The sequence below is a fragment of the Martes martes genome (assembly GCF_963455335.1).
Source record: "Martes martes genome assembly, chromosome: 8".
Lineage (NCBI taxonomy): Eukaryota > Metazoa > Chordata > Mammalia > Carnivora > Mustelidae > Martes > Martes martes.
The window spans coordinates 100,778,321-100,791,765 of record NC_137895.1 but is presented as its reverse complement, the minus strand read 5'-3'; the positions used below and the strand labels follow the sequence as shown (position 1 = coordinate 100,791,765).

Genomic DNA, 13,445 nt, shown 5'->3' with positions numbered 1-13,445 from the left:
TTGCCCGAATCATCTCTCTTTCCTTTCTGAGGCAGCACAGAACACTTGTACAGAAAAATACCACAAAAAGGTTTCTGCAATAGCACATCTCTTACCGTTTTTACTTGAAAAAAAAGTCTTGCGTACCAGGAGGCCATAACCTCAAATAACAGCTCCCTCCCATCCACCCCTCTGGGCAGCTCGGGGGCTGTGGGATCCCCAGAGCTTGGGTTGGGGTAGGGGCCCAGCCTCACCTCCCCCCAGCCTCACTGGCTTAAAAGCAGCTGGTCTAGGCCAGCAATGCTGCTGCCCCACCCCCCAGGGGAGGGGTGGCCTCAAGGCCCCAGCGCCATCTGTGCTGTCCCATCTGTGGTGTCCAGGAAGTCACTGGTAGAGCAGGTACCGCTTCATGGCAGGGGGCAAGGGGAGAGCAGATACCTGGCCAAGCCGGGTATCCCCCAGGGCGTGACGCACACACAGGCGGCTCAGGTGCAGCAGGGAGTGTGGCTCCACTGGGAGAGAGAAGGAGGGGAAGGTAAGTTTGGATGTAGCCACCAGCCAGACCTCAAACTACAGGGTCCTGCCCAAATTCCCTTCCGCTTTCCTGCTTGGAGTTTTGGTTGAGAGGATCTAAGGCACCCCAAATTTCCACACCTGCTCTTGCGGTGGTAGGCATCACTGATCTCATGCACCCCCAGTCCGCTGGGGGTGAAGCTCTAGTTAAGCTCCCCCCTGCCCCCAAAGCAACAGGCCAAGGCAGCTCGGACCAGAGTGGAGCTCATCCAGGCTTGGATTGCATAGAGCCTTGGAGTCGAGAATAATGAGGTGAGAGGAAGGATGGCACTTCTCCACTCTCGAGTAACTCTCCATGGGGGAGAGGTACCCACCCTCTGCTGAGCGCACAACTGCAGAGCAGGGTGAAGTTCCATCAGCCCCGAGGCTGGGGGCCCCATCCTTTCTAGAGGAGGCCCCACACGAACACCCTTCCTCCTTCCCTGCTCTCCCTCTAGCTGCCCAGGGCCTCAAAGGCCCCTTAGAAGGAAATAGCACAGACAGGTCAGATCCCAGGAGATCTGGTCCACACCCTGGGTGCTTGGCACTGTCCATCCTCTTCCTACAGCTAGTCCAGCATCCGTTTAACTCTATGCACCTCCTGCTTCAGGAGCTTGTTATCTGCTAGAAAGCCCTGGAGCACCTCACTCTGTTCTGAGCACTCACCACTAGTAGCAAATGGCTTTCCCGAGCCTCACTTTCATCTCTACTGCTGCTGGGATACAGTTAAGTAGCAGCTGTGAAGCCCTTTTGCCATTCCCCGCACTGAATACAAGTAGGAGGCAGGTCAGATGAAGGCCCATTCCCTCTGCTCTTATAAGGTGTGCCGCGAACTGCCATCCCATACCACAGCCACCAGTAACAGAACAGTCTCCCCACATCTGCCCCAGGGCTCACCTCTCCTTCCGCCCAGGTAGCTGATGCGGACCTGGCACTGGCCCCAGACAGCGCTTACTGCCGGATACAGGGTCCTGCCCTTCAGTCCGCGGAAGGCTGGCCCCAGGTAGGTGCCCCCAATAGCGTAGCCCAGAGTTCCCTCTTCCATGTCCAGAACCACCAGCAGCCTCTCCGGCACCTCCAGCTGCTCACCGTGAGGTCTGGCTGGATACTGGGGGGCCCCGGGCCCCTTGCTCTGATGATACAGCTTCCCCCGCCCAATGTCCCAGCCCCACGACTCGCTATTGCTGCCCAGCAGCGCCGCATAGTGGTCAGCCTGCAGCGGGGCGAGGGCCGTGGCCACGCCCACCACGGCGTGGGTACCCCTCTGTTCCCGGGGCCAGCTGATCTCCCAGGCGTGCAGGCCCCTCGAGTAGCCTTTCTTACCCCGGGCCCCATCGGTGCTTTGCGCCACGGGCCGTCGCTCAAAGCATAACCCCCCTTCCTTGACCTCGATGTTCTCTGAGCAGTCCTTGGGATTCCAGCCGTGGCGCTGTTGGGCTCCCAGATCAGGACGGGGAGCAGACAGCAGCTCCTCCAAGCCCTCGGGACAAGAGAGGTCAGGGTATAGGGTCTGTGGGGTGGGGGTGCTGCTGCTGCCCCCTGCCAGGGCCGTCTGGCCCATGAAGGTGAGGAGCTGAAGGAATCCCCGAGTCTTCCTGGCGCGCCTCTCTTCTGAAAGTTGAGCTCCCGCACCGGATTGATCTAGAGAGGAGTCGGGAGAAATGAGGGTTTCAAGTGCCGTATCCCGGCGGGGGCTCCTCGCCCAGGCTCCTCATCCTTTCACGCATGTTTGCCCACCACTTCCCTCCCCTCCCTCTTGTCCCATCACCTTGCCCTCGCCCATCTGTCTCGGTCTCCCGAGACTCTCGCGAGTTCGCCCCCTTTGGACCTCCCCAGGGCCGTCTCCTTTCCCCATCCCGTGCCCAGTCACCGCCCCCGAACCTCGCTTGGCTTCCCAGGCCCGGAGGTCACCGGGCCTCAATAGGAACTCAGCCAAAGGTGGCCGAATCGCGCTGCCGCCAGCTTCCGCCTCCAGCACCTCCCCCGTCTCGCCCCGCCCCCATGCCCCGCCCCCACGGCCCCCCGCACCGGGGCGGTTAACCCTCTCGTCGCCGCCCCAGGTCGCGCCCCGCCCCGCGGCCACGCCCCCACGGGGTGTTCCTCGCCGGCGGTTAACACCTCAGACCGACCGCAGCTGTGGAGGGCGCGCCCCGCCCCAAGGACCCGCCCCCCTAAAGCCTATACCGGGCGGTTAACCTGTGGACCCCGCCCCGAGGCCCCACCCCCGCGTGGAGGCCCTCCCTTCTGGTTAACCCTTCTCGGCCGCAAAGGAGTCTGAACCTGGTTGTTGAGGCTCACAGTGAACTCTTTACCGCTTTGGGATCCCCGGAAGTGTGTTCTCCATCGTCAAGACCTTTGAGCCGCTTGAGCAACCGACTCCTGAGCTCCTAGAGAGGAAGGGCATGGGGTCAAGGAGGGGCTTTCAGTGTGCTGAAATCTGTTTCTGTGTCCCTTTGATTCTGGGTCACTGTTTCTGGACTGGTCTCTTTCTGCCCCACTTGTGAGTCGGTCTGTTCTATGCCTGAGGTTCTGAACTCTGTTTTCAGAGGTAGGTGTCCTAGGGCTCGGTGCTGTTCTAGTCTTCATCTTGGATGTCAGTCCGTTCCCAAACTGTTGGTCTCATATGGTGGAGTATAATGGTTAAGACTGGTTGTGAGTGAAGCTATGTCACTAATTAACCCTATGACCTTGGGGGAGATTTCAACAAACTTCTCTTAAACCATTTTTCTCTCTATCTGTTAAGAGTTATTTATTTATTGGGGCGCCTGGGTGGCTCAGTGAGTTAGAGCCTCTGCCTTCGGCTCAGGTCATGGTCCCAGGGTCCTGGGATCGAGCCCCGCATCGAGCTCTCTGCTCAGCGGGGAGCCTGCTTCTTTCTCTCTCTTCCTCTGCCTGCCTCTCTGCCTACCTGTGATCTCTGTCAAATAAATAAATAAAATATTTTTTAAGTTATTTATTTATTTTAGGGGTGGAGAGTCAGAGGGTGAGGGAGAGAATCTCCAGCAGATTCCCTGCTGAGCACAGACACTGCCCCCCCCCACGCCCGGCCTCCAGAGTCTCCATTCTAGGACCCTGAGACGATGACCTGAGCCAAAATCAAGAGTCAGACAACCCACTGAGCCACCCAGGCGCCCCAAATCCGTTTTCTCTTATGTAAAATGGAAATATGATGGTACTTACCTCATAGGATTGTTGTGGAGCTGAAATAATCTAAGTAAAGCACTTAGCGGAGTCTGGTACCTATTATACAGTCACTGAGCATAACTATTATTGTTAACATTTACTAGGTATTCACGCTATAGAAAGGCAATGTAGGGGCACCTGGGTGGCTCAGTCGTTAAGCATCTGCCTTTGGCTCAGGTCATGCTCCCAGGGTCTTGAGATGGAGGCCCGAGTCGGGCTCCCTGCTCAGTGGGAGCCTGCTTCCCCTCTCCCTCTGCTGCTCCCCCTGCTTGTACTCTCTATCTCTCCAAAATAAATAAAATCTTAAAAGAAAAAAAAGAAGGGCAATGTAATATAGTGATGAAGGATGCCAAATGTGGAGCCAAGCTAACTGGGTATGAATGCCTGAAGGCCAGTCTGCGTGTGACCTTGAGCAAACCACTGAACTTCCCCAATACCTGTTTCTTCCTCTGTAAAATGGAGATACTGTTGGTATCTACTGCATAAGCCATAGTGAGGATTCGGTGAGGTTATATACATGTGAACTCAGAGCAGGTTCGAGTTCAAATATAATCATCTATGCTAAGCACGGAAGATGCAACTGTGAATCCCCAAGGAGGTGACAAGACATTTATAAAACAGTTTATTGGGGCGCCTGGGTGGCTCAGTGGGTTGGGCCTCTGCCTTTGGCCTGGGGCGTGATCCAAGGGTCCTGGGATCAGCCCCAAATCCGGGCTCTCTACTCAGCGGGGATCCTGCTCCGCCCCCTGCCCCGCCCTCCCTGCTTGACGCTGTGCCTACTTGCGATCTCTCTCTCTGTCAAATAAATAAAAACAAAATAAAACAGTTTATCGTGTAGTGGATGAAATTATGGAGGAATAAAGAAAGTCTTATGGGAGTCAAAAGGATGGGACTCCTAACCAGGGATCAAGCAGTTAGGCAGGTGTCCTGGAATGTTACGCCGGGCTGAATCTTAAAGAATGACTAAGAATGGGCCCAGGAGGTAGTTCTGCAGGATGGGGGTTGGGTTAGGGTTGCTACATGAAGAAATCATTCCAGACCGAGAGGTCAGCATGAAAAAAGGCAGAAGCAGGAGATGGGTTTGGGGAAGTTTGAAAACTTCGGGGTTCCTGCAGCTAGAAAGAAACCATGAGAGACAAGCCTACAGAAGTCAGTGCCAAATGACAGTGGCCTTATTGGCCAAGTTAAGGAATGCAAATGTTCTCCTGTAGGACAGGCCAGTAATGGAGACACATACGAAGGAAACAGGAGAGAAACATGGACAGATACTCATCTTAGAAAAACCACCATGAGGGGACCCAGCTGGCTCAGTCGGTAGAGCATGCAACACTTGATCTTGGGGTCATGAGTTCGAGCTCCATGCTGGGTGTAGAGATTACTTTAAAAAAAAAAATTTTTTTTTAAACCACCCTGGCACAGCAACATAAAGGAGGTTTTGGGGGAAATAGAACTAGAAGCAAAGAGACTGGTTACAGCCACCTGGGTGATGAGTGTCAAGAGCCTGAAATAAGGCACTAGAAATAAGGAAGAATGGGGCGCCTGGGTGGCTCAGTGGGTTAAGGCCTCTGCCTCCGGCTCAGGTCGTGATCTCAGGATCCTGGGATCGGGCTCTCTGCTCAGTGGGGAGCCTGCTTCCTCCTCTCTCTGCCTGCCTCTCTGCCTACTTGTGATCTCTGTCTGTCAAATAAATAAATAAATCTTAAAAAAAAAGAAATAAGGAAGAAAAAAATTCAAGAAACACTGATGAAACTGCAAGTTATGGTGACTGATTAGATGCTGAGGTGAGAGAAAAGGTTTACCCTGGAAGACTGTTGGAAGGGGGTACCACTAATGATGATGGAAATGACAGAAAGACAAGCCATTGGAAAGGGGCAGGGGAGTGGGGGAGGGATGTGAGTTCACTTTACGACATGTTTTTGAGGTGTCTGAGCAACAACCAGATGGAACCATCCAGCACACACATGAAAACTGCAGGTCTGGAGGGGTAGTAAGGGGCCTGGGCTAGAGAAGTAAATTTGGGAGGTGTGACATTCTTTAGTCAGAAGCTGAACTATGAGAATCAGAGAGGGGCCCCAGAGAGAGCATGTAGAGTGAGAAGAGGGTTAAGGAGGACACAGTGAGCAGAAAATTCAGGTTTGACTACTTAATGAGATTTTTTCGGTCATTGGCAACTTTGATGGGAGAGCTCATGTGGGTTGTGGGAGGTGGGAGTCTAGGCTGAAGAGGCTGAACTGGCAGTTTCTGTATGTCAGACACTATGCTATGTAAAACAAAGGGCAAAGATAGAGAGTTGGGAGAGAGAAGGTGACAGCCATGTCTCAGAATTACCCTTGAAAATCCCTTACTGAACCTATCAGATATAGCAGATTTTGGTTTTGTGTAAAATACAGTAGCAGGAGTATCATACAATGGTGCATGAATAAAATTTCGTGATTTTATTTTATTTATTTTATTTTATTTTTTAAAAGATTTTATTTATTTTTTTGACAGAGATCACAAGTTGGCAGAGAGGCAAACAGAGAGAGAGGAAGGGAAGCAGGCTGCTCACTGAGCAGAGAGTCCGATGTGGGGCTCCATCCCAGGGTGCTGGGATCATGACCTGAGCCGAAAGCAGAGGCTTTAACCCACTGAGCCACCCAGGCACCCCTAAAATTTCGTAATTTTAACTGAAGACGAAGAAAACGTATCAAAAGAAGGATGTGAACCTTAAAACCTGTCATCCACCTAACCTGGATATTCTTGTCAGTGTGACAATAACAAAAAGGACATCATGACTGTGGTGGATGAAGGCTTATGGCACAAAGGGAAAGCTTCAGCCATGGCTGACTCTAGTTCGAGGTTGGGAAGTGCCCCTGCTCAGGGGCTGGTTGCTTAAAACATGGTATTCACCAGTTGTTACCACTGAATCTTGAACTGCTCAAACACTTGTTGATACTCGCTCAAATGTTACATAATGCTACAAGTAGTTTTATCTTATTACTTTCTATTTGAGATGTAGCAACTATAAAGTAAATTCATCTTAAATTGTTCAATGAATTTTTACATATGCTGTATGATCCTCACCAAAAAGATCCAGAACATTTCTAGCATCCCAGAGGCTCCTTCTTGCCCTTTCCCTGACACTACATCCTTAAAGGGAACTCTTATATGACCTGTTAGTATAGATTAGCTTTGTCTGTTCAATTTCATAAAATACCATAGAGCGTATATTCTTTTGTGCCTGACTTATTTTTCTCAGCATTAGGACGGTGAGTCATCTATCTTGTTGCATGAAATGGTAGCTCATTATTTTCATTGCTTTACATTACTCTGTTGTATGGCCATACCACAATTTATTCTACTGTTAATGGTCATTTGAGTTGTTTTTGGTTGTTAGCTGTTATAGGAAAAGCTCCTATGTACATACATTATTATACAAGTCTTTTAGTGGACCTGGGCATGCATTTTTGTTGGGTGCATACTTATACACTGAACTGCTGAGTTATAGGGATACAGTGTTAACCACATTTAATTTTCTGGTTTCTCTCCACAGAGATTTTATTCAGAAATTAAGTCAATCATGGGTGCCTGGGTGGCTCAGTCAGTTAAGCATCCAACTCTTGATTTCAGCTTAGGTCTTGATCTCAGGGTTGTGAGTTCAAGCTCCAGCTCTGCGCTGGGTGTGGAGTCTACTTTAAAAAAGGGGGGGCGGGGCGGATTAAATCAGGTATTTCAGCATTTTTGTAGAAATTTTAACATATTTACAAAGATGCGATCTGGCCTTCCCTTCCTGTTTCTCATATCTTTGTCTTCTGGGATGATTTTATCAGTTCTTCATCCTTCTTATTAGTATTTCTCTGTGGCTCTCAAGAAGTTCTTCAATTTCTCCCACAAAGCTGACATGATCGGCTTGCTAGGCCACTCCAACAATGTTTCCCTTCTTTGTTAATAGAAAACCCTTAAAATCCTAAATACATTCTTCTCAACATGCATGATCTGTTTTAAGCTTGATTGTTGCCATGACTGTCTACTATAAGTGATGTAACTGGCCAAACACAGAAGAATGTCCAACCCATCCAACTCATTACATTTAGATTAGGGTCAGCGCTCATGGCTCTGGGAGTCAGAGGGGAATCTCACTCAGCCTCATGTATGTGGCTTTGAAATAGCAGATTCTGCTTAGGTTAGCAAAGTGAAGGACACCGGTAATGTTGGGGAGAGGTAGCCTTTGATGTCTTCAGGAGCACGCTTCTAAAGAGCTTGGTACCTCGGATGGCAGTGCAGTCTGTGAGCCACACTAAAGCCAAGGCCTTTCACTATGAGGTCCTACTTGACTTCTAGAATATAGAACTGTAAATCCCAATCGTGGAAAGTGCCGTGGTCACCTAGCACTTTGCATTTAATCACTGCAGTGAAAACAGGTTTTTTTCTTTTGTTTTGTTTTTAGGGTACTGGCATTGGTATCCCCATGGAACATGTTTGGCTTATTAAATACTGGGCTACACTACCACAATGAAAGAGGGAGACAGAAGTGGTCACAAGGTCATTGTTTTTCAATCCAGAGCCTTGTGTTTCTAGTTTGGAAACATAAAAACAGTTGGGCCCTTTCCCCCCAGAAGCTACCAGCCTCATCATATTCTAGAAAAGAGCCATTTGGCCAGTAATTTATTTGAATAGCTCTGGGTGGGTTTTATTCCCTGTTCTCCACAGATACAGCCCCACCAATGGTTTGCACATTTTAAAAGTTGAAGTGGTTTCTAAATGTTATGCCATCTTTGGGTGGTTTTGAAATCCTTCCCTCTGAAGCTGTCTTCTCTGGCAGGAGGCTTGAACTCTGGCTTGAGACCAAGAGTTTTTCTTTTTCTGCCATGTACTGCCATTGTTTGTTAGGCTCACATACCTGGTTCCTCTCTTCAGGAAGTTTAGTGCTCTTTCAGTCTTCCTTAAAGGTTTATCACATGTACTTTGCTGTCACTATAGCAGTTACACGAGAAACTGATGCCCCGGGTTCCCAAGTTTTTTGAACCTTGACTGCACATGTGGATTTCTTGAGGTCCTTTATGTGCCAGTTGGAGGAGGACATGCCAGCCTTTGGTAAAATGGGTGGATTGCCTTCACACGGGTCCTATTAGAAAAGAGGCATCCGAAAACTCTAGAACCTAGTTTTAAACTTTTTTTTTTAAAGACTTTATTTATTTGACAGAGAGAAATCAGAGCTAGGCAGAGAGGCAGACAGAGAGAGGGGGAAGCAGGCTCCCGCCGAGCAGAGAGCCCGACGCGAGGCTCGACCCTGAGACCCTGACCTGAGCCGAAGGCAGAGGCTTAAACCACTGAGCCACCCAGGCGCCCCTAGAACCCAGTTTTAAAAACACAATTCTAGAATCTCAGTCAGCCTCCTAAGGTAACAGGCACTGAGAAGCGCAGAATTGGAGCCACACAGAACATGGTCTCGTCTCCCATCTGTCACTCGCACGGAATGGTGGCTGGCAAGCTTCTGCCCTATTTAACCAGTCCACGTTAAGTGCGTCTACGATGAAACTCCCACTGTATGTCATTAAGTCCTCCCGACCAAGATATGCCAATTTTTAAGATTCATAAGCCGCGGCTCAGGAACGTTAAACGACCCGCCCAAGACTACAGAGCTGGTAAACGGCAGCATCAGGACTTAGAAACGAGAAGCCACTCGCCAAACACAACGGCAGCGACGAAATGGCGACCGCAGATGTGTCAGCCTGGGCCACACGCCCCGCCCCGCACCACCGCCCCGGGTACTCGTTTGGTAGCGGCCGCAGAGCCCGCGGCAGGCGGGGACGCGGACTCCCGAACGCGCCGCGGTCACGTGGACGGTCATGTGAGCTGGTGCGCGGAGGCGGGGGCGGCGGGGCCTGCCCGAACGAGGGCTCGCGCGCCCCCCAGCGGCCGCATCCGTGGCCGGGGGCTGCTCGCAGCCGCTCCCACCCACCCGCCACCTCCGAGGCCAGAGCCCTCAAGCTAGGGCCCACCCCTGCACTGCAGCTCCCGCCTCCCGCCAACCGCCTTCCGGCGCGTCTGGAACGTTCTGCGCCGGAACAAAGGCCCTAGGGCGGAAGCGAGGGTTCGAAGCTGAAAGCCCGGGCTTGGCGGGCAGGGGCTGTTAACCCGGACGCGGAGGGGCGGTTCTGGTCCGGGGCTCCAGAGAGGGGTGGGAGGGCCTAGTGCTTCTGCCAGATTCCGAATCGAGGCTTACACCCCAGTTTCTTTACATGTAAAGGGTCCACTTGTCCATCCCTCAAACAGTTTTCCTTGCTTCCCTGTCTTCCTGCAGCTATCAGGGAAGAGGTTTAGGGACCCTCTACAGGAGATACTTTTTTTGTTCACCTTGGAGGGGGGAGGCCGGCAGTAGGAGACACCCAAGTTATGTTAGAAACTAGTATAAAGGAGCACACACACCTATTATAATAACCACAACGTCTTTAACTCTGCCAACCTCGCCTAGATTAGTCATCAAATGTCTTGCTTGCCAAATCTTTTTTTTTTTTTTAAAGATTTTATTTATTTGACAGAGCACAAGCAGGGGGAGCAGCAGAGAGAGAAGGAGAAGCAGGCTTCCCGTTGAGCAGAGACCCCCCCCCCCAATGTGGGGCATGATCCCAGGACCCTGAGATCATGACCTGAGCCAAAGAAACACGCTTAACCACTGAGCCACCCAAACCCTTTCCTGCCAAATCTAATACGCTTTTGTTTATCCTTGCTAATTTTAAAAATACAGATTCGAGTTTTTCCAGTTTTTCTGTCCACCTTTATATCCTTCAGGGCGTCTACTCCTAGTGAATCCTAATGACATCTGGAAGGGCGCAAACCTGAGGATCCACAAATTCTTACATAAAGACGAACTGTGTTCACTGCTATCAGAGAAAGGCCAGGAACTATAAGAGGGGATCCTAACCTAAATTCCGGATCAGGAAAGGCCGTTCTGAGGAAGTCACATTTAACTGAGGCCAAGATGATGATGAGCAGGACTTCCACACAGAAAAGTGAGATCCCCTGAAGAAGGAAGGGGCTTCATGGTGGGAAAACTTGAAAAGAGGACTTTCTGGTCCAAGGGTGGATGGGTGCAATAACGAAGGTCAGAAAGGTATCCTAGGAGTCGGAGAGTAGATGGAGTCACACTTCTCACAGGGAGGCCAGTGGGGAAAAGAGTCATTGAGGGAGGGAAAAAAAAAAAAAAAGGACAAGGATGACCCCCAAGGTTTCTGGTTTGAACATCCGAATGCTGATACAGGGAGCACTGAAGAAAAACAGAGTTAGGGGGAAAGATACAGGACTTGTTTTGGGATCTGTTAAGTTTGAGATGTCTGTGAGTCACATAAATGTTGAAGTAGGAGGTTAGCTACATAAGCCCAGCACTGAGAAAAAGAGTTCTTGGTTGAAAATAGAAATTTTCAGCAGAATATGCAATGGTATGCTGAAGCTGGGTTGCACAGGCTTGTGAGATCCGATAATTTTTCATGAATTCTGTAAGCCAGATGTTAAAGGCAGCCATTTTTTAAAAGATTTTATTAATTTTTTAAGTCTTTTTTTTAAAGATTTTATTTATTTATTTGACAGACAGAGATCACAAGTAGGCAGAGAGGCAGGCAGAGAGAGAGGAGGAAGCAGGCTCCCTGCTGAGCAGAGAGCCCGATGCGGGGGCTCGATGCAGGGCTCGATCCCAAGACCCTGAGATCATGACCTGAGCCGAAGGCAGAGGCTTTAACCCACTGAGCCACCCAGGCGCCCCAGATTTTAATTTTTTGAGAAAGAGAGCACAAAGGGAGAGTGAGAGGGAGCAGCAGACTCCCCGCTGAGCAGACTTGATCCAAGGACCCTGAGATTATGACCCGAGCTGAAGGCAGACACTCAACCCACCGAGCCACCCACGTGCCCAAGGCAGCCATTATTTTTTTTAATCTCATAATTTAAATAACTTTTATTTTTTAAAGATTTTATTTATTTATTTGACAGATAGAGATTACAAGTAGGCAGAGAGGCAGGCAGAGAGAGAGAGAAGGAAGCAGGCTCTCCGAGGAACAGAGAGCCCGATGTGGGGCTCGATCCCAGGACCCTGGGACCACAACCCGAGCTGAAGGCAGAGGCTTTAACCCACTGAGCCACCCAGGCACCCCTAAGGTTTTATTTTTTAAGTAATCTCCACACCCAACATAGGGCTCAAATTTCACAACCCAGAGATCAAGAGTCACACATTTTACCGACTGAGCCAGCCAGGTACCCCTAAATAAATTATAATTTTTATAAAAATAAAAGATACTTATGAGGGGGTGCCTGGGTGGCTCAGTGGATTAAAGCCTCTGCCTTCGGCTCAGGTCATGATCTCAGGGTCCTGGGATGGAGCCCTGCATTGGGCTCTCTGCTCGGTGGGGAGTCTGTTTCCCCCTCTCTCTCTGCTTGCCTCTGCCTACTTGTGCGCTCTCTCGCTTGCTCTCCCTCTCTGGCAAATAAATAAATAAATCTTTTTAAAAAAAAGATACTTACAAGTTATCACTTTCTAATTATTTTTACCATATTTTTATATTAGCTTGCCAAGGACTGCAATAACAAAACACTGGATATTTTAACAACAGAAATTAATTTTCTCACAGTTCTGAAGGCAAGAAGTCCAAGAGCAATGGGTCAGTAGGTTTGGTTTCTTCCTGCAGATGACTCCTTCTCATGTCTTCACATAGTCTTTTTCACTGTGCACTGCACTTGTGTGTCCAAATTTCCTCTTCTCAAACTGACACCAGTCAGACTGGATTTGGGCCCACCCTAATGGCCTCATTTTAACTTAATCATCATTTGAAAGGGCCTATTTCCAAATACAGTCACATTCTGAGGTGCTGGCAGTTAAAGCTTCAAAATATGGATGGGAGGGGGTCAAATTCAGCCCCTAACAATTTTACTCTTATCTATGCCCTTGAAGTTATTTACTTCTTGAAATCAGTCATGGTGGGAGTATTTACACCAGAGAAATTAGCAAATGGTAAAGATGAGGGCTTTTTGTTCTTCCTGGAGTGCCTGTTGTTAAACATTTAGTAGCACATTACAACTATAGGGGTTACTTAGTCTCTAGAGTATAATTTCAATCTGAAAAATGGGAAACATATATATGTATACATATACACACACATATATATGAATATATATGTGGTGTATGGTATATGATTAACTACATATAGCTCTCATATATAAATAAATGTGTGTGTATGTGTATTTTTTTTCTATTTTAAGAACTTCCCATCTTAAAATTTATTGTATTCCTCCACTTCTCTCTATTCAATAGACAGGCTGTCTATTGTATTAGAACTAATAAGGTAGGAGGATATGTGACATATAGGGAAAAAATCAATAGTTATGACAGTGTGGTACTAGAGCTGAAATAGTGATATATATATATATATATATATCCACATATACATATATATATATATATCAATGGAAAGTATTTATAGTCCAGAAACTATATGTACAAATATAACATATGTATCATTTATAACATAGATATATGATAAAGATGGCATCATTTCAAATCAGTAGGGAAAGATGGGATTAATCAATAAATTATGCTGAGAAAATTGGCCCCTCTTTGGGCAAAATGTTAGATCCCTACCTTATACTCTACACAAAAATTATTACAGATGAATTAAAGACTTCCAAAAGTGTAAATACTGCCCTGCATTGGGCTCCCTGCTCAGCAGGGAGCCTGTTTCTCCCCCTCCCCACCCCCTGCTCCTGCT

The 13,445-nt window shown here is 48.7% G+C and overlaps 1 protein-coding gene across 5 annotated transcripts; it reads right to left on the bottom strand.

The window, feature by feature from the left end:
* Positions 1-73: 73 nt before the first annotated feature.
* On the bottom strand, positions 74-12,413 carry SPSB2 (splA/ryanodine receptor domain and SOCS box containing 2). 5 transcript variants are annotated; one of them, XM_080812548.1, is made up of 4 exons: positions 12,310-12,413; positions 2,812-2,918; positions 1,429-2,172; positions 74-491 (listed from the first exon to the last, which is right to left on the bottom strand). In XM_080812548.1, the coding sequence occupies exons 3-4, from the start codon at positions 2,090-2,092 to the stop codon at positions 364-366; spliced, it is 792 nt and encodes a 263-aa protein (XP_080668674.1). In that variant the 5' UTR covers positions 2,093-2,172; positions 2,812-2,918; positions 12,310-12,413; the 3' UTR covers positions 74-363. The 5 variants fall into 5 exon arrangements, with proteins under 5 accessions (XP_080668674.1, XP_080668675.1, XP_080668673.1 ...); XM_080812549.1 differs by having other exon boundaries at positions 2,830-2,918; XM_080812547.1 differs by having other exon boundaries at positions 2,844-2,918.
* Positions 12,414-13,445: the final 1,032 nt, after the last annotated feature.

Coding starts and splice junctions, on each gene's coding strand:
- SPSB2 (XM_080812548.1), bottom strand. CDS start 2,092: ATGGGCCAGACGGCCCTGGCAGGGGGCAGCAGCAGCACCCCCACCCCA. Junction 492..1,428: donor CTACCTGGGCGGAAGGAGAG/GTGAGCCCTGGG, acceptor TCTCTCTCCCAG/TGGAGCCACACTCCCTGCTG.